Below are 18,654 nucleotides of genomic sequence, written 5' to 3'. Positions count from 1 at the left end.
AAAACGTAATGTAAACGTAATGTTCGAGTTAATTTCATATGATACTATTGTGTCATTCTTATATTTGTCCATTTGTCATTCTAAATTTATCAATTCAATATATGAAATTGTGGGATAATTATATATCAGCGGGTATTTACGTCGGCTTATATACAACTGTACCCTCAATGAATAGCAGATCAGCTCGATTGTCAATAAGTGTCCTCATAAAACATCTGATGTGGACACACGCTTTAACACTTTAAAATTACTAAACGACATCAAATGGAGTCTTAACATATGTATATTTACATTTCCGATACAATTACTTTTTTAATATCTTCTTCATGTGATAAGTGTGCACACCACATATCATCATAATCTATTGCCCGAATAAATCAACTCAAGAAATGATACCTTTGAAGGTGAACCTGTTTAGGATCTGATTAGTATTCAATATTCAGTAATAGGCAAGATCTCTGCTGCCTGTTTTCATATCAGACAAAGTTATAATCCGTTAAGTCACAGAAACGTCCTACTGACAGTGATTGATGGATAGCAAACACCAACAACATTGTGTCTCTGGTTCTTTGGTTGTTGTTTTTTGTGTTTGTTTGGGGGAGGGGAAGAGGAAAAAAAAGTTGCATTACATTTTTAATGTCTTATTTTACAAACATACGTTATATATTCTGCGATCGTTCAAGTGCAATTTGTGTTCAATTCAGATGACTTTCGTACATTTAATAATCTGAAAGCCCAGTCCTTGAACCATGCACCATATTGTGAACTTGAAAGTAACATAAAAACTCAAAATCAACGAATATTTCGCAAAATATTTAGCAAAATAAAGTTAACCCTTAAAAAATTAGTGTTCATTACAGAAAAAGCCAACATTTCAACGCTAGATGTGGTATTCTAACATAAATTTAACGAGATACAAAATGCTCGTTTTTTATTGTTTGTGGCACAATATTTTCCATGTTAATTTCCAGCATAGATATACATTCATACGACACACGAAAGCTAATATGGAAAACGCACATGTGTTGAATATATTGTCCCACAAAAAAGACGTTTTGTATGGTGTGAAATCTTTGTTTCCAGACCACATGTAGCGTTGAAATTTCGGCTATTGCTATAAAGAACATTTTTATGTTAACCTTATTTTTCGGGATAGTTTACCAAATATTCGTTGATTTTTAGTGCTTATGGGTTTTTAAATATATAAGTAAGTTGAGATTAAATACATACATTTATACCAACGATTTGATAACAAGAGCAAATTGCTGCGTAGTATATATTTGTGGAAGATCATTTAAACGGGCATGTCATTCAACGATAGGAGTTCGAGCGATGATAAAATCTACATATCGTCTACGCTAAGGAATAGATAACGATGAAAATGTGATAACATTGACTACTAATAACAAACTTGTAAGCGATGTCTAACAATAATTTATATTTAATGCAGATCGATGACATATGTCATTGAAAGATCCAACACGCATATGTGATGAATGGTGCACATATGATAGATACAACATACGTATGTGATAAGACGAGCACATATGATAGATACAACGTAAATATATGATGAATCGAGCACATATGATAGCATCATCATACGTACAAGATGAATCGAGCACATATGACATATACAACATACGTATGTGCTTAATTAATCACATATGATAGAAACAATACACGTATGTGATGAATCGAGCAAATAAGATAGATAAAAGATGCATATGTGATGAATCGAGCACATATGATAGATACAACACACGTATGTGGGAAATCAAGCACATATGGTAGATACAACACACGCTTGTGATGAATCGAAATACTTCATTCAGTGTGTTTTTGTTCGAGAAGGGAACTGTTACGTGAATCACTTTGAGATGCTGTCATTTACCAAAAGGGGTTTCAGTGTTTTATTAAATTAATACGAAAGACACCATTAGAACAAATCGTAACGTTGTTTCAAATGACGCTATCAACTACAGATGACAATCGCCTGAATAATCAATTAGCAATCCTATTGCTGAGACTAGTTTGTTAGTTTGTGAGTGTCTAATTATAAAATCGTCTCTCTATTGTTGTTGATATGCATGTACATATATTAATATACACATATTATTATCTATTGTATACATTAATGATGTAAATACTTGTTGTAAATGTGTTAAGCTCTCCATGAATGGAGGAAATAAAGAATCTATCTACATATGATAGATACAACACACGTATGTGGTGAATCAAGCACATATTATAGATACAGCACATGTATGTGATGAATCGAGTAAAAATGATAGATACAACACAGGTATGTGATGAATCAAGCATATATGATAGATACAACACAGGTGTGTGATGAATCAAATACACCTTTTTTTAATATATACAACACACATATATGATGAATCAAGCCCATATGATGAATACAACACACATATGTGATGAATCGAGCACATATGATAGATAAAACATGCATATGTGATGAATCGAGCACATATGATAGATAAAACACACGTATGCGGTGAATCGAGCACATATGATAGATGCAACACAGGTATGAGATGAATCAAACACATATTATAGATACAACACACATATATGATGAATCAAGCCCATATGATGGATACAACACACATATGTGATGAATCGCGCACATATGATTGATAAAACATGCATATGTGATGAATCGAGCACATATGATAGATACAACACACGTATGTGGTAAAGCAAGCACATATGGTAGATACAATACACGTATGTGATGAATCGAGCACATTTGATAGATACAACACACGTATGTGGTGAATCAGGCACATATTATAGATTCAACACACGTATGTGATGAATCGAGTACAAATGATAGAAACAACACACGTATGTGGTGAATCAAGCACATTATAGATACAACACACGTATGTGGTGAATCAAGCACATATGATAGATACAACACAGGTATGTGATGAATCGAGCACAAATGATTGATACAACACACGTATGTGGTGAATCAAGCACATATTTTAGATACAACACACGTATGTGATGAATCGAGTACATATGATAGATAAAACACACGTATGTGGTAAATCAAGCACATATGGTAGATACAACACACGTATGTGATGAATCGAGCATATACGATAGATACAACACGCATATGTGATGAATCGAGCACATATGATAGATACAACACACGTATGCGATGAACGAGCATATATGATAGATACAGCTTACGTATGTGATGAATCGAGCACATATGATAGATACAATACACGTATGTGTTTAATTGAGCCATTTGATAGATACAACATACATATGTGATGAATCGAGCTAATATGAAAGATATAATATACGTATGAGATGAATCGAGCACATATGATGTATACAACACACATACCCACATATATGATGAATCGAGCATATATGATAGATGCAACACATGGATGTGATGAATCGAGCTAATATGATAGATACAACACACCTATGTGATTAATTGAGGAAATATGATAGATTCAATATACGTATGAGATGAATCGAGCACATATGATAGATGCAACACACATTCACACATATATGATAAATCGAGCATATATGATATATACAACACATGGATGTGATGAATCGAGCATATATGATATATAAAACACACGTATGTGATGAATCGAGCACATATGATATATACAATATACGTATGTGATGGATCGAGCACATATGATAGATATAGCACACATACAGAACATCTATAGACAGTATTCAGTATTTTGAACTGTTTAATAATGGCAATTAAATACCAGTAAATATCAGTCGTATATAAGTTGAGTATTTAACAAATTTAAAGGAGTATACACTATGTCAAGAATTCCTGCTTTTAACATATATTTTGTTGATTTCAGCCGAATGAAACGTTCTTTTGTGTTTTCAAGCGAACTGAAATAAGTGATTTCGCAGTTTTAAATAAAGTTTTTGAATTTCGACAAAACAATGCACACGAGTAGCAAAAGCAAGGCCATGTTCATAGCACGGGCTCCGTTCGTTTTAGCCGGGTTCTTGGTTGAAGTTAGCGGGCTGTTGGCCGATTTCTTTCCGATAGATAAATCAACGATAAGGCGGCGCGTCGAGTTATTTGTATTATGCGTACCGTTGTATCTCAAAACCGTATCAGGTGTTTGATCATGTTTGTTTATCGACGTGGTAATAATCGGTGAGGACATGGGTGCATAATTTGTGGCTTGGGCGTTTTCTGTAGAAGGTTCGGGTGGTTTGACCGTAACTGGCTTCGATGTTGGTTCTGTTGATTTGGTTGCAGGTTTGGTCGTCGGTGCTTCTGTTTGCTTCTGCGTCGTACTTGTCCTCGGCGTTGTAGTGGTCGTGGTTATGGCGGTTTGCCGGATTGTAGTGGTTGTGATTGTCGTGGTTGGTGTTTGTATGGTAGTGGTTGTTGTGGTTGTACTTGTGGTGGTGGTTATAGTGTCAACAACACTAATCGCTCCACCGTCGCTTCTGCCCACCCATTCGTCCTTGGCGGAATAGGAGCAACCGGACGTACCTTTCTGACAGAGGTCTGCGTTTACACGTAGCTTTTTCTACAATTATTATACACTATACATTACGAACGTATATAAATAACGTAGCTATATAACATTTGAGCGACAAAAATACATATAAAAAATGCCGGATGAAGAAGTAAACATTCTTAAATGCAAGTACACCTTTAGTGCTCTTTTTCTTTAATTTAATGTTGGTGAATGAAGATGCTTTTATTGAATCGAATTTGTGTAAAACTGTTTTGTGTAAAACAACAGCATGTTCATATCTTCTTACATGTCGACTAAAAAATATTAAGTTGTCTCCAAAAACGATAAAAACCGTAAAACTGGTTGACAGATAAGCGAGTATTACATTTTTATAACAATATTGACGTGAATATAATACCGGAAACAGCTGTACACTGCTGGTTTGAAACATGACGTCTTTCGGAAGTTTCAGTTCAGTGGACACCGGGGACGCTACAAAAAAGTTGGATTAGTTTAACAGCATTAAATCTGGTGTGAAATGTGTTCGCTATATGGCAACAAATGGTGAGGACAGAACGCGGATTTAATATGAACACTTTTTTCTGTGAATATGTAAATTAGCATGTTATAACTGACATTTTCTGCAAACTTAAAAAACAACTTTCAAAAACTCGTGTCGGATAAAGTGAACCCCCCCCCCCAGAAAAATTTCTTTTTTTCAAACGCGAATAGGCAAATGAGTTATTTAAAACTAGTAAATCGATTTAAAATTCGATAATTTTTAGTTGTACTATGGAATGACGTCATTATTTTGACGCCATGACGTCAATATACGCATAATTTAAAGTTATTCATTTTTTATGTAAGCAAATGTTCAAAATTAAAAAAAAATGATAATTTGATGGTTCCGCTCGATTGTTGTAATATATGGAAACGCTAGCGTGCACGTGATGGTAATTAAAAGAGTAGATGTTTTAAATAAAATAATGATTTTATGACCAAACACAATTATGAATCGTTTCCGTATAAAACTTACAGTTCAAGGTCTCCACACCAAGTCGAGTAAAATTCGGTGTCATAACGTCAAAGAGATTTCGCAGTCCAGGAATCTGGAAATGTTTTAATTGTATTTATTTGAAAACAATCAGTGACAGTAGTAACTATTATTATAAAAAAAATATACAAATAGTTCCGAATATGTGTCCATGTTCTTTGTTGAATCTTTATCATAGAAAAATGAATCTTGTTATTAGTGTTATAATCCGGGATACATCGGAACATGAAGCATAATGTTCGTCTTTCTTCCGTCCGCAAAATATATAAAAAATCAACATAAATACATGTAAATAAAATACTTAATTAATACAATATAAACAATTGAATGAAAACGTTCTTACCAGAATCTTCCCAATATGTGACTGGTCTATAACAATCTGTCCGCTGCAAAATTAACAAAGGTGAGAGATTTAAATCGGTATAATGAAAATGTTCAGTCATAAACACATGTACATACACTTAGCAATGTGGCTAAATAAAACTACATATGATGTAAAACGGATAAGAATAACTAAATCAATAAAGACCAATCAAAATTACTTTCTATTATTACAGAGTTAAAGCAAAAGCAACTTCGAATATAGTATATAAGGAAATAAAAACGCAAACGTTAATTTGTTGCGTAGGAACTACCGTTTCTTACAATATAATGGTAATTTACAATATCAACAACGTATTGTCGTCATGTAAAAAAAATAGAACTCAGCGTTATTGTTTTAAATAACTTTTGAAAAAAATAGTAATGAGCATCTATAGAATTAAAGCAAAGTCGTAAAAGAAAGCTATCCACTTTATGATACATATGGGCCGTGCTCTGTAAAAAGGAGGTTTAATGCATGTGCGTAAAGTGTCATCCCAGATTAGTCTGTGCAGTCCGCACAGGCTAATCAGGGACCACACTTTCCGCCTTTATGATATTTTTTGTTTACAGAGCGTCTCTTCATAGCAAAAATCCAGTTAAGGCGGAAAGTGTCGTCCCTGATATGCCTGTGCGGACAGCACAGGCTAATCTGGGATGACAGTTTACGCACACGCATTAAACCCCATTTTCCCAGAGCATGGCCCATATACAAGTTGAATTAACGTTGACCTCACCTAGCATTTGCAAGCTTAGCAGAAATAAAACCGTTGAAGAATTTTACTTGTACTGGCAACGCAAAGTCCTGAAATGCAAACATGATGTGTCATTTTCTTTGTTTTAATAATAGGTCAATAAACTTTGAAAGGTAATTGGTATTGCGGTTAGGAATTCAATTCTAAGCCAGAGTTTAAATTCTAGCTGGGTACTTAGTATTGGAACAAGGACGAAATCCTGAGTTAATTGCGAATATCCAGCCAGGGAAAAACCTCCAGCTAAGTATTGGGTATTCACATTTAAGCGAATATCCAGCCTAGGTCGATATCCGGCTGGGTTGTGGGTGTTAGCATTTTGGCTATTATCAAGATTGATATTGGGTTTCATACTTTTGCCAATATTGATACAGAGTCGGATATCTGCTTGGGTATGCTATTCGAACTTCAGTGACTATCAAGCAAAATTCACCCAGCTTGGTACTATATATTTGGCCTTAAGAGCGAATATCGAGCCGGAGTCGAAATACGATCGATTTCTATGATTTGGAAAACATAATAACCAGCTGGTAATTTGACATTGGCTCAATATTGGTTTAAGCTGTATATTGGGCTTTGCCTCAATATTTTTTACGGCTGAAATAGCAAATATCCAGCTGAGTATTCTTTATTGGTTAAAAATTCGCTAATTTCAAACAAGCAATTCAAATATGAGTATTTAATATTGGCATCATATTTTCAATAATTCGAATACCAAACAGCAGGATATTCAACCCAGGCCCTAATAAGAGTAAGGATTGTCGTTAAAATAGTAAAAATAACAACATATCGGTTCTTACAAAGATGGCGGAGAACATCGGATCCGCTTCGGTGGCGCTTTCAGCGGAAAAATTGAAGCGGCCCCGGATGTTCAGGGTCGCTCCCAGAGTGTCAAGTGACAGGTTCGAGTCACTCACATACACACGTACACCCACCACCCTTTCTGGCCACCGGTCCTTCGCCTGGATAGATGGATATATACAATATTACATGAGGGAAGACTGTGTTATTGTTTTATGTAGGGAATTACCATTAGAATTACATTTCATAACCAAATAAGCTTACAAAATAGTTATACAACAAAAAGATCTCTACATATTACCTCAACCAAATTGCGTATTTTTTGTTTGGAAATCTTTATTTTCAACTCTGTGAATATTCAATTTTTCAATTTCGGTCCGATAATGTATATTGCTAATATTATGATTTTATTCTCTGATGATCAGTTTGTAAGATTGACCCGTTGTAAGCAAACTCGCTGCTGTAACCGACCAGCGCAATGACATGGATAAATTCATAGATTTACTGTCTCGTTGACACTTTGTATTTTCGAAGGAAGTAAAGGTTGAATGGTTGTCCGAATATCGCGTTCAAAATGTAGGTCAAGTGGTAACCGTGACATAGTGGCACATGAAGAAATGTGGGTCTCCTTTTCGATCGCCATACATAAAGCGTTCATAAGATCTGTAACATAGCCGTCAAGCGCTAATTCTAAGGACTCATCGGTGAGTAACTTCTCGATATACATGTTTAAATCGTTCATTCATTCTCACCTGCGGTAGCAGACGACCAAGACAGAAGGCGTTGTCACACGTCAGGTACATAAACTTCAGGTTCTTGCGTTTAACCTGTGGTATATGATTGGATGTTGTATACATGGTAAGCAAAGGATGATGAAAATAGACATTAACTATATCCCTATTCGGTGGTTATAAAACGCATTACAAGAGCGCAAAGAGCGTAAAGAGAGAAACATCATCGACCGAACCACGAATAGAGTACAGGGAGGAAAAATCAATTACACATCACTGGCATTTCACAATCTGTATGATTCGTATGGTACAATATTGAATCCGAGTGGAAATATGAACTTCGCCCTAAACTAGACAAAAATATACGTAAATAAAGCATTAAATACGTGTTTAACCCATTTATCTCGTGGTGGTTCCTCCTCTAAAAAATGGGACAATAAAGTCATGTTCAACATTGCAGCAACAATAAAAATCGGTGCTAACATTCCAATGTTTTTTTAATACAACCGTAAGAATATTGTCAAGCCGATTTGTCTAAAGTACCACCTTAATGTGTCATGGTTGAAATGAAATCAAATATCAAACATATATATAAAAATTAATATGTTAAAAGAAATTTATATTGCTCCGCATGCGAAACCTGCTACCCATAGGTCAGTGTCAAAATGCTCACCATGAAGATGTTTTTTTTTGTTTATCAAACCAGCTATCTAACGGTGATCAGTGTGAGGACTTTCACCATGTATAATATGTCCAATGTATGTTGGCTGAATTCTGCTGTATTTGTTCTTGTTTCGTTGCTTGAAGAAGGTCTCAAATACATCGACACAAAACAACGACAAATATTAACAAAATAAGGATGCGCAAATACAATACCTTTTTGTTGTGCAGGTGTGATGTCGTGTTTATAATAGCGACTTTCAAATCAACCAACACGCGAGAACGAAATGAAAGACATATTCGATAGAAAGGAAGGATTCTTCAGTTTGTATTTCTTAATAATTTTAAGATGGCATAATTTACCTTCGCGTAGTCGGCAAACGCGTCTGAGAAATTATTTTTTAAGGCAGTCGTCAAGACGTTGTTGAAAAATTCCTCCGCCAGATCGAAACTCACACCTGATGTAGGCATGGCTTGTATAAAAGGGGTCACATGAACTGGAAACGTTTGTCCAGCAAAGATGACGGTCCCCTACAAACGAGACACAGGTTTTTTATTCACGATGACGTAAACAAAGTTTTATCTATTTATCGTATTAATGACATGCTAAGCAATAAAATATGACATAAAATAATAATTATACCAATTGTAATTAATGTACAAGTAAATGCAATTCTATAAAAATCTGATTTTTTACAGACAAACTTTCCGAGCATGTTAATTGATTTGCTATAATTAAACTTGGTATCAATGTATGATTAATATACTCTCTTCCAAAAGTGTTTATAAAGATTATCCTGCATGTATGAAATGCAAACATAGACGGAAAATGTAGCTTCCGCAGTACACTTTCGGAAAAGAAACCATTATCTACAGCATGATAAACGTACACAAAAAGTTTAAATTTTAACTTCAATGACATTGAAATATATCACTGTTGATCAAACACATATCTTTATAGAAAGTCGACCCAAAAGTCATATTGGTAAAATACTTCAATACCAGAGGAAAAACTGAAATACTAAGATATAGACATTATAATTAGTAAAAGAACTCACCTTATGGAAGGTTGCTATATGATCGCTGGTCACTTCAACGGCTGCAACACCATAGTCCACAGTGAAATCAGTATTGAACACATGCACGTTCGAGGTTGCTGAAATAGACGACGTTATTCAAATGTAGATACTTACAAATCAAACTCCATTCGTGCATCAAAGGTAGTTTCAATCAAATGATTAAAGTTGATACAGTATGTGATTTAGAAAGAGTTTTTAACAGGCAAATTTTATTTATTTTCCATGATAAGAGTTTATTTCCAAATTTAGCTTATATCGGCAAAATGTTTATTTGTGAGTGATTTGTTTGTACAATTAACTACCGGTATTAACACGCATGGTTATCATCATCATCATCATCATCATCATCATCATCATCATCATCATCATCATCATCATCATCATCATCATCATCATCATCATCACCATCAATCATCATCATTATCATCATCATCCATCATACATCACCATTATCACCATCATCATCCATCATCATCCATCAATCATCCATCAATCATTCATCAATCATCCATCAATCATCCGTCAATCATCCATCAATCATCCACCAATCATACATCAATCATCTATCAATCATCCATCAATCATCCATCACTCATCATCAATCAGCATCAATCAGCATCAATCAGCATCAATCATCATCAATCATCATCAATCATCAATCATCATCATCATGAATATTAACAGCAATCTGAATAACTTACTTTGCGTATAATTACACAAATCATGTTAGATCCATACACAAGTTTAAAATGCAGTTGTGTCGCACGTGTTAAATTGGTATACATGTACGCGATGATTATACGTGTTTTACCCGTATCTTAAAACACGTGCATATTCGACGTTATTTTGTTCAACGCTGCTTTTTATTTCAAACAATTCACATTGACATTTAAAATTCAAAACTGACTCACTTTGCACATCGGTCAGCGTCTTGCGCACGTCTCCCATGGATCTGGTAATCGATTTGCAGATCTGAAAAAGCGGATTCTAGCTGTAAGCAGATTTCGCGAAAGGTTATAAATAAACAGAAAATTAACAATGTATTAAAACAATCGCATTATATAGAAGGCTAGGGATTTTAAGATATTACAATATACCTGTAGTTGGGTAAAATAAAATGGACCGTTTCTTGAAAGCATTATCAGACACATATTGAGAATGCCACCTGCCGAAAAGCTTGTCACATACGATATTATGTTGATGTCTAGTTCATCAGGACTCTAGCGAAACTTTAAAGTAGCAAACTTGCCGCTCTTTCCAGTTGTCGCCGAATGTCGCCTTCGAAAGCATTTGCGACCAACTCATAGAAGCGACTGAGGATACTTCCACCAAAGGAGACCTCCAGACCGGAAAGAGAGGCGGAGCAGTCCTGCAGGTTCACTTGTAGACTTTCGGTCTCAACAACTGACAGAAAAATGTATCATTATCAAATAATCGAATGCATAATCATCATTGGTATCAAGTTAAACAGTCCAACATTTTATGCAGGAATCATTTTTGAAAAAAACGTACTTCTTGTCGCACTATTTCAAAATGTGAATTTGACTGTCAATGCATGGCCATAACGTTGGAATTAACCGGTATTTCAGTTCCTAAAGCATGTTTGTATGTGGTACATGTAGCACCGTTACAGTTTACTGGTATTAAAGTTTAAAAATCGTATGTATACCTTGGCGTATGGGAATAGCATACAATCATATTAATTGGTAACACATGTATCATTGTTCTACAATTCCCGCCTTCTATCACATTTGTTAAAATCATATGAATGACTGGCGGTACGTTTAACGCCTACCATCATATTAATTAACAAGACTATCGCCAAGCAATAAACGTCCCCAACCAGTGAAACTCCACCATTTTTAGCAATATTTCTAGTCTATTTGCTGCCATAGCAAACATAATTCTTGACATAGGAACAAAATGAAATGACGTGCATAATTTCCATATTGCCATCTGTCCATGTTTTAAGTTTCATGAAGAACTTTTAAAGTTATCGCAGGATCCACCATTTTCAGCAATATGTTTAGTCTATTTGTTGCCATAGAAACCAGAATTCTTGACATTGGAACAAAATGAAATGACGTGCATAATCTTCATATCGTCATCCGTCACTGTTTCAAGTTTCATGAACAAATATGAAGAACTTTAAAAGTTATCGCAGGATCCAGAAAAGTGTGACAGACTGACTATCAGACACACAGAGTGCAAACCATACGTCCCCTACGGTTTCACCGGTAGGGGACTAAGAACATATGTATACCCGGCTGAACGGTTAAAGTGATCCCGGACTGACGTACGCTGGTAGATAGCCTGCCGCTATCCCTCACTGTGGGGCTACAAAGCACAACGTGCAGTTGACATTCATTCACATGCTTATTGAGAACCAAATATGTGCGAAAACGTTTTGGAGTATTGTTATACGAAACTTCCGTCATGTGTACTTTGAATCAGTGATTATTAACCTTAAAAACGTAAAGATATACTTAACGACTTATTGACGTTATTTCAAAATGGGCGAATGTTTATTTTCATTACTTATCATATCACTATACATCTTGTGAATATAAAGGCAAGCAAAATAAGACTTATAAGAATGATTGTGTTCATCACTGGGCATGTTTTACATCGTATAGCTAAAACTGTATAGACCAAAACGAGCATTTTAACTTTTTCGGTAAATACTCTGAAATAAATAATACATTTTTACAAGTGTACATGTGACTTACAGCCAGCGGCCTGGATCATATTTCATTTTCCAGTTGGCGTTTATCTCAAGGCTGCTGATCTGAAGGGACCAGCTGAAACTTCCGGTCCGTAACTGCACACTAGAACTTAGCGTCCCCGCACTGGATATTTGAATACTGGAAGATCGGAACGTTAACGTGATTGCATCGCATAATTTTGTACATTTTTACTGAACACTATAATTATTAACAGATCAGTTTATTAACAGACATGTACACATCCAAAACATTGTGTACAAATATGTCAAATACACTTGGGTTTATAAACTTTATGTATTACATATTGCTTTTATGTTAAATAGTATTAATACTTGACCAGTTCACGATTATTTCCGGAATAATTCTTTCATTTCGTATCTTACCGTAGGAAAACATATCGTCTCTGTTTCAATAAGTTTCTCTAAATTCTTAAAGTCATTTTTAGAAAAAAAAATACACGTTTTTAACTACCATGTTCAATTAAGATTTGTGCATTTTACGACACAATTGTTACACGCGGGTCAGAACAAACTGGACAATACTCGCACCAACATTCGTCTTACGACTTTCATGACATCCCTGGTTTAACGCTTTTAAAGAGTAATTAGCGGAATTTGTGACTTCCAATTGCTTTATATAGAAATACATAGTTATTACTATCCCTCTGTGTAGAAGGAGTCTGGTAAAATTGGGATTTTTAAATCGATACAATGGTACATTTGGGAATTTTTATCAACATTATGGATCAAATTGGGATTTTTGTTTTAACAAATTTTAACACATAACCCTTTTTCCTGGCCATTTTGGGGATAAAATGCACTTTGCGCGAAAAGTTATAGTAATATACTTTGTAAGATGTTTATGAAATAAAATTGAGATATAATCTATCATAATTCACGTCTTTTTATTATTATTTTTTTTTTTTTAATTTGGATATTTTTACAATGTCGATTTGGGATCGGGTCCTTTCGCTTTAGGATGGGATCCGTTTTACGGCCAAGCATCTTTCTGGGAAAACTGGGCTTAAAGCATGTGCGAAAAGTACCATCCCAGATTAAACAGGGAAGCATTTTGCTTTTAAAGTATTTTTTTATTTAATGAAGTATCTTCTTAACAAATATAGTATATACTGAACATGTATTTAAAGATTAGCCTCTACAGACTGCACAGGCTAATGTATGGCGAAACGTTACGCAAATGCATTAAGCCCTGACTTCTCAAAACGAGACTCATATGTATGTGTTTCAAATGGACTTTGGCGAAGCTTTCATCATTTTTGTAAATGTTGAAGTTGTTTACGTTGTATTGTGCTTTGAAAACAAAATTATATGTTATTCTGTTAACTTTTGCGTTAACCGAAAAATAAGCATTTCCAAAACATAGAAAGTTGGTCTTTAAATTAACAAATTAAAACATTTTAGAAAATTATTTTGTATATGTCCCTTTAAAAGATAAAAAATATTGTACGTATGTCCTTTTAAGAGATAAAACTGGGGAAACCTACCCTGAGATCCTCCAGGAGAAGTCTCTCCCATCGTCATAGGCATCGTCTAGCTTAACCGTGGGAAAACCTACCCTGAGATCCTCCAGGAGAAGTCTCCCCCATCGTCATAGGCATCGTCTAGCTTAACCGTGGGAAAACCTACCCTGAGATCCTCCAGGAGAAGTCTCCCCCATCGTCATAGGCATCGTCTAGCTTAACCGTGGGAAAACCTACCCTGAGATCCTCCAGGAGAAGTCTCCCCCATCGTCATAGGCATCGTCTTGCTTAACCGTGGGAAAACCTACACTGAGATCCTCCAGGAGAAGTCTCCCCCATCGTCATAGGCATCGTCTAGCTTAACCGTGGGAAAACCTACCCTGAGATCCTCCAGGAGAAGTCTCCCCCATCGTCATAGGCATCGTCTAGCTTAACCGTGGGAAAACCTACCCTGAGATTCTCCAGGAGAAGTCTCCCCCATCGTCATAGGCATCGTCTAGCTTAACCGTGGGAAAACCTACCCTGAGATCCTCCAGGAGAAGTCTTCCCCATCGTCATAGGCATCGTCTAGCTTAACTGTGGGAAAACCTACCCTGAGATCCTCCAGGAGAAGTCTCCCCCATCGTCATAGGCATCGTCTAGCTTAACCGTGGGAAAACCTACCCTGAGATCCTCCAGGGGAAGTCTCCCCCATCGTCATAGGCATCGTCTAGCTTAACCGTGGGAAAACCTTCCCTGAGATCCTCCAGGAGAAGTCTCCCCCATCGTCATAGGCATCGTCTAGCTTAACCGTGGGAAAACCTACCCTGAGATCCTCCAGGAGAAGTCTCCCCCATCGTCATAGTCATCGTCTAGCTTAACCGTGGGAAAACCTACCCTGAGATCCTCCAGGAGAAGTCTCCCCCATCGTCATAGGCATCGTCTAGCTTAACCGTGGGAAAACCTACCCTGAGATCCTCCAGGAGAAGTCTCCCCCATCGTCATAGGCATCGTCTAGCTTAACCGTGGTCAGAAGTGTCTGCAGGCGTTGAAGCTCCATGGCGTTCACTTAAAACGACAATATACGATTTCAAATGTTAACATTTCATTTTGCCTTCTTTAACCAATATAATTATAATATATACAAAATTAATTAACAATGTGCATATGGTTCTGTAAATCAAATATTGATAACTTCAATAATATGTGCAACGAACAAGTTTATGTCAATACCGACGCGTTTACTAAATTTTGTTAAAAACAAACAAAATTGTGAACATTGTACATGAATATGTGTCGTATCAACGTATCTGCAAAGATAAGTGGGGGATTTCCAAATAGTGTACATTTCTTTGTGTACATAAAAGAGTGTTTTGCTTCACATCAGGACATTGTTAGCAAATAAGTGAAACTCTACTTTCTTTTTTTTCAGATATTTTATATTTCTTTATTCATGAACGCTCTACCTGTTATGGAAATATAATAATCCGCATTAATAAGAGATGTTTAGACAATATTTCTGTTTTCGAAACAAAAATTATAATAGAATTCATAAGCCTATATACGACTATATAGTCGGCATCAAATATATACGCAAAAACTTAAATGTACTTTATTAAACGCGCTCAAACACTATTACATTTCAACATAATATTTTCTTTTAATAAGTGTTTATTAAAACAATGCCTGGGTCTTATTGAATCAATTTTTGGTAACATTTATTAAAATATTTCATGGGTCTTAATTGAATCAATGCTCGGTAACAATGTTATTTTAATAAAAGTTAAGACTTTCTGAATATGTTTTGCCTCATAGTTTGTCGGATTTTTTACGATTTAAATGAGTATGGGTTTACGTAATAATCTGGGAAAAAAGGGCATAATACATGTACGTAATCTCTTCTAAACGAAAATCCAGTCTAATTAGCCTGTGTAGACTGCATAGGCTAATCTGGGACGACACTTTTAGCAAATGCATTAAGCCCCGTTTTCACAGAGCGAGACTCATGTTTATTTGACACAAATACATGACAAAAGGAAAATACAAGTGTCTTAACAGGAGAAAAATAACACAACGAAATATACATCAATTATCGACATGAAGTATTTTTAAAGATATAATCAAAAATTGGAATATTGTTTTGTTTGTTTATGTTCTTTTTTTTTGACCTGTTGACATTCAATTCGTCTTTTTGAAGTAAAAATTAGCAACATTATTCTTGATTATAATCAATTTAGTTCTTAAAAAAGTTGATGTTTACAAATCGCTTTAAGTCAGATTATATCCACAGTATGCAGTAAGATACGTAAAGTTGAAATGACTAAATAATACAGCAGAAAATAAAACAATCGTACATCATAGTATATATGGTGTTACATTAACAAATTCATATACGTGAATTTTCTGACTGAACTAAGGCGTAACGATAGCTTAAATGGTATATAACATTAAAAAAACACTACAGGTTTGGAGCGAATAGCGTTGGCATGAGTTCGAATCTATGTTGAACCGCTCTTCGACTCTCTTTCTTGTATGGTATAAATGAATTCTTAACGACATCAACTATTTTATTGCTAATAAATTCATTACAACCTGTGAAAAGAGGCAAACACGGAATGTCTTTAAAGTACCATATTGATGGATAAAAACGCTTCGAGTTAATCTTTTAAAATATAACTTACCATTTTGAAACCAACTTATAACAAGGACAAATCGAAATATTGCAAAAAATTCTACTACTCGCAACAACAACACAATCTTTATTGATATGTTATCAAACCTTTACAACTTGTACTTGTAATCGTACACGCCGAACATATTACCTTCAAATTAAAAATAATCTACACGTTTCGAAATGACGCTTATAGTACTGACCTTTGTCCAATATCTCCTTAGTAACCGTCAGCTTTAGACCGGCATTGGTTTGGCCTCTGGCTTCCTTCACCGTTGTCAGTAGCAACAGCATACATACTGCTTTTAAGTCCATGTTTGCTAGTGATGTGATGTTTCATACCTGTGTTTATATAGAAAATACAGGGGAGTGTACACACACATCATTATAGAATTGAATTGAAATTTAACATTTTGAAAATCTATTGATGCAGTAAATGTTACCAGGAAGTCCTGTAATACGATGGCGGTTTTATTACATAAAAACTTCTTAAATAATGTACTAATTAGCAGAGCGATGAGTTATTAGGGTATTCACAGCAAATATAATCAAGTCATTTTTTTGATAATTGGTTTTATTTAAAATGTATTAATTGTGATCAATCATTAGGACACGTCGTCGTTGTACATTGTATAACTGGTAAGTGACGACATTGTCACAACGAATCTGGAAAGTGACGTTATTGTCCCCCAGGAATATACATCCAGATAGAATCATTGAGTGGTGTATTAGTTATTAGGCAACTGGATCCTGGCTGAATATTTAAATGAAATAAGTCAGAAATACAACAACGCTTTTGTAAACTATACTGATACAAGTTACGAGCAAATTTACCTTTATGATAAAACGAACATTGAACCTTTTAACCAAGTTAAACTGAGTGTCGCATGTTCATAATAATGCCTTTGTATTCTGTAATTTCGTAGTGTTTTGTATAAAATATAAGTTTTATACAAGTTATATAATTTTCCTTAAACATTAACCGTGTCCTGATATGTTGTCATAAATATGCGCGTACTAAAATATAGTAATATAGCGTCAAATATAATTGAAGGTAATTGTATATCGTTTATGTCAACAAACACATCTTTAAAAGTTTATGTAAGATGCTATGTATCGACCAATTTTTTTTATTAGGTCATACAGACAAAAATACAAATACGTACACATAATATTCACTTCAATTCTACGACTTTTACTACCAATACCAGTGATTTCATTTAAAAGTTTTACGGTATAGTAGTAAGCAGAACACATTCATTTATCAAAAGTGTAAAAGCAAACCCGAAATACCGTTCAATGTGAATCCATGAAAGAGAAAGCAAGAACAAAGTTGAAAAACAAATCGCAAACGAAAACCACTGTCATAAAACGGTCTACTTATGCGTCAGATGATATTCAATCAGGTAAACACACGGGAAATTCCCACTTGCATTACGAACTACGCGGAAGTTTGAAACAGCATACTCTGGATTACAATTTCTTTCAATACCCGTGTGCGTGTGTACATGTGTGTTGTAATATCAGCCATTGTTTTTATGTGGTATGGTCTCTAAAGGAGTAGCAAGGTAGACTTTGTGTAAACCTGTGAATAAATCAATAATAAATAAATTTAATAATAATGGCACTATAAACCAACTTTAAACTCAGTAAAGCACAGTTTAGCTCACATAAAACTCGCTTTTATTAGCAAAACCAACTTCCGCTCAGAAAAACTTAGAAAACCCATAGTTTTATGTTGGCTTAACTGTGTTTTGGTATGAAAGTGGGTTAATTTTTTTAGAAGGGGAGGCGCGCTCTGAGAAAAGGGGGTTAAATGCATGTGCGTAAAGTTTCGTCTCAGATTACAGTGC

General features: G+C 35.1%; 1 protein-coding gene across 2 annotated transcripts; it reads right to left on the bottom strand.

Annotated features, from left to right (window-relative positions):
- Positions 1–620: 620 nt before the first annotated feature.
- Positions 621–18,274, bottom strand: LOC127834058 (uncharacterized). Of its 2 annotated transcripts, none has more exons than XM_052359627.1 (16): positions 18,095–18,274; positions 17,005–17,143; positions 15,099–15,198; positions 12,675–12,809; positions 12,209–12,282; positions 11,195–11,349; positions 10,857–10,917; positions 9,925–10,022; positions 9,230–9,397; positions 8,228–8,302; positions 7,475–7,636; positions 6,660–6,727; positions 5,906–5,948; positions 5,545–5,617; positions 4,927–5,000; positions 621–4,577 (listed from the first exon to the last, which is right to left on the bottom strand). In XM_052359627.1, the coding sequence occupies exons 2-16, from the start codon at positions 17,114–17,116 to the stop codon at positions 3,945–3,947; spliced, it is 2,031 nt and encodes a 676-aa protein (XP_052215587.1). In that variant the 5' UTR covers positions 17,117–17,143; positions 18,095–18,274; the 3' UTR covers positions 621–3,944. The 2 variants fall into 2 exon arrangements, with proteins under 2 accessions (XP_052215587.1, XP_052215588.1); XM_052359628.1 differs by lacking the exon at positions 18,095–18,274 and adding an exon at positions 17,968–18,088.
- Between the last annotated feature and the right edge of the window lie 380 nt (positions 18,275–18,654).

Source organism: Dreissena polymorpha, chromosome 6, assembly GCF_020536995.1.
Source record: "Dreissena polymorpha isolate Duluth1 chromosome 6, UMN_Dpol_1.0, whole genome shotgun sequence".
Classification (NCBI taxonomy): Eukaryota; Metazoa; Mollusca; class Bivalvia; order Myida; family Dreissenidae; genus Dreissena; species Dreissena polymorpha.
The sequence above is the reverse complement of the archived record's forward strand: the minus strand, read 5'-3'. Positions and strand labels throughout refer to the sequence as shown.

Bases quoted from the DNA above. Each gene is read 5' to 3' on its own strand.
- LOC127834058 (XM_052359627.1), bottom strand. From the start codon at position 17,116: ATGGACTTAAAAGCAGTATGTATGCTGTTGCTACTGACAACGGTGAAG. The intron at 12,283-12,674 runs GTAAGTCACATG...TGTGCTTTGTAG, and splicing joins TATGATCCAGGCCGCTGGCT to CCCCACAGTGAGGGATAGCG. The intron at 5,618-5,905 runs GTAAGAACGTTT...AAACATTTCCAG, and splicing joins CACATATTGGGAAGATTCTG to ATTCCTGGACTGCGAAATCT.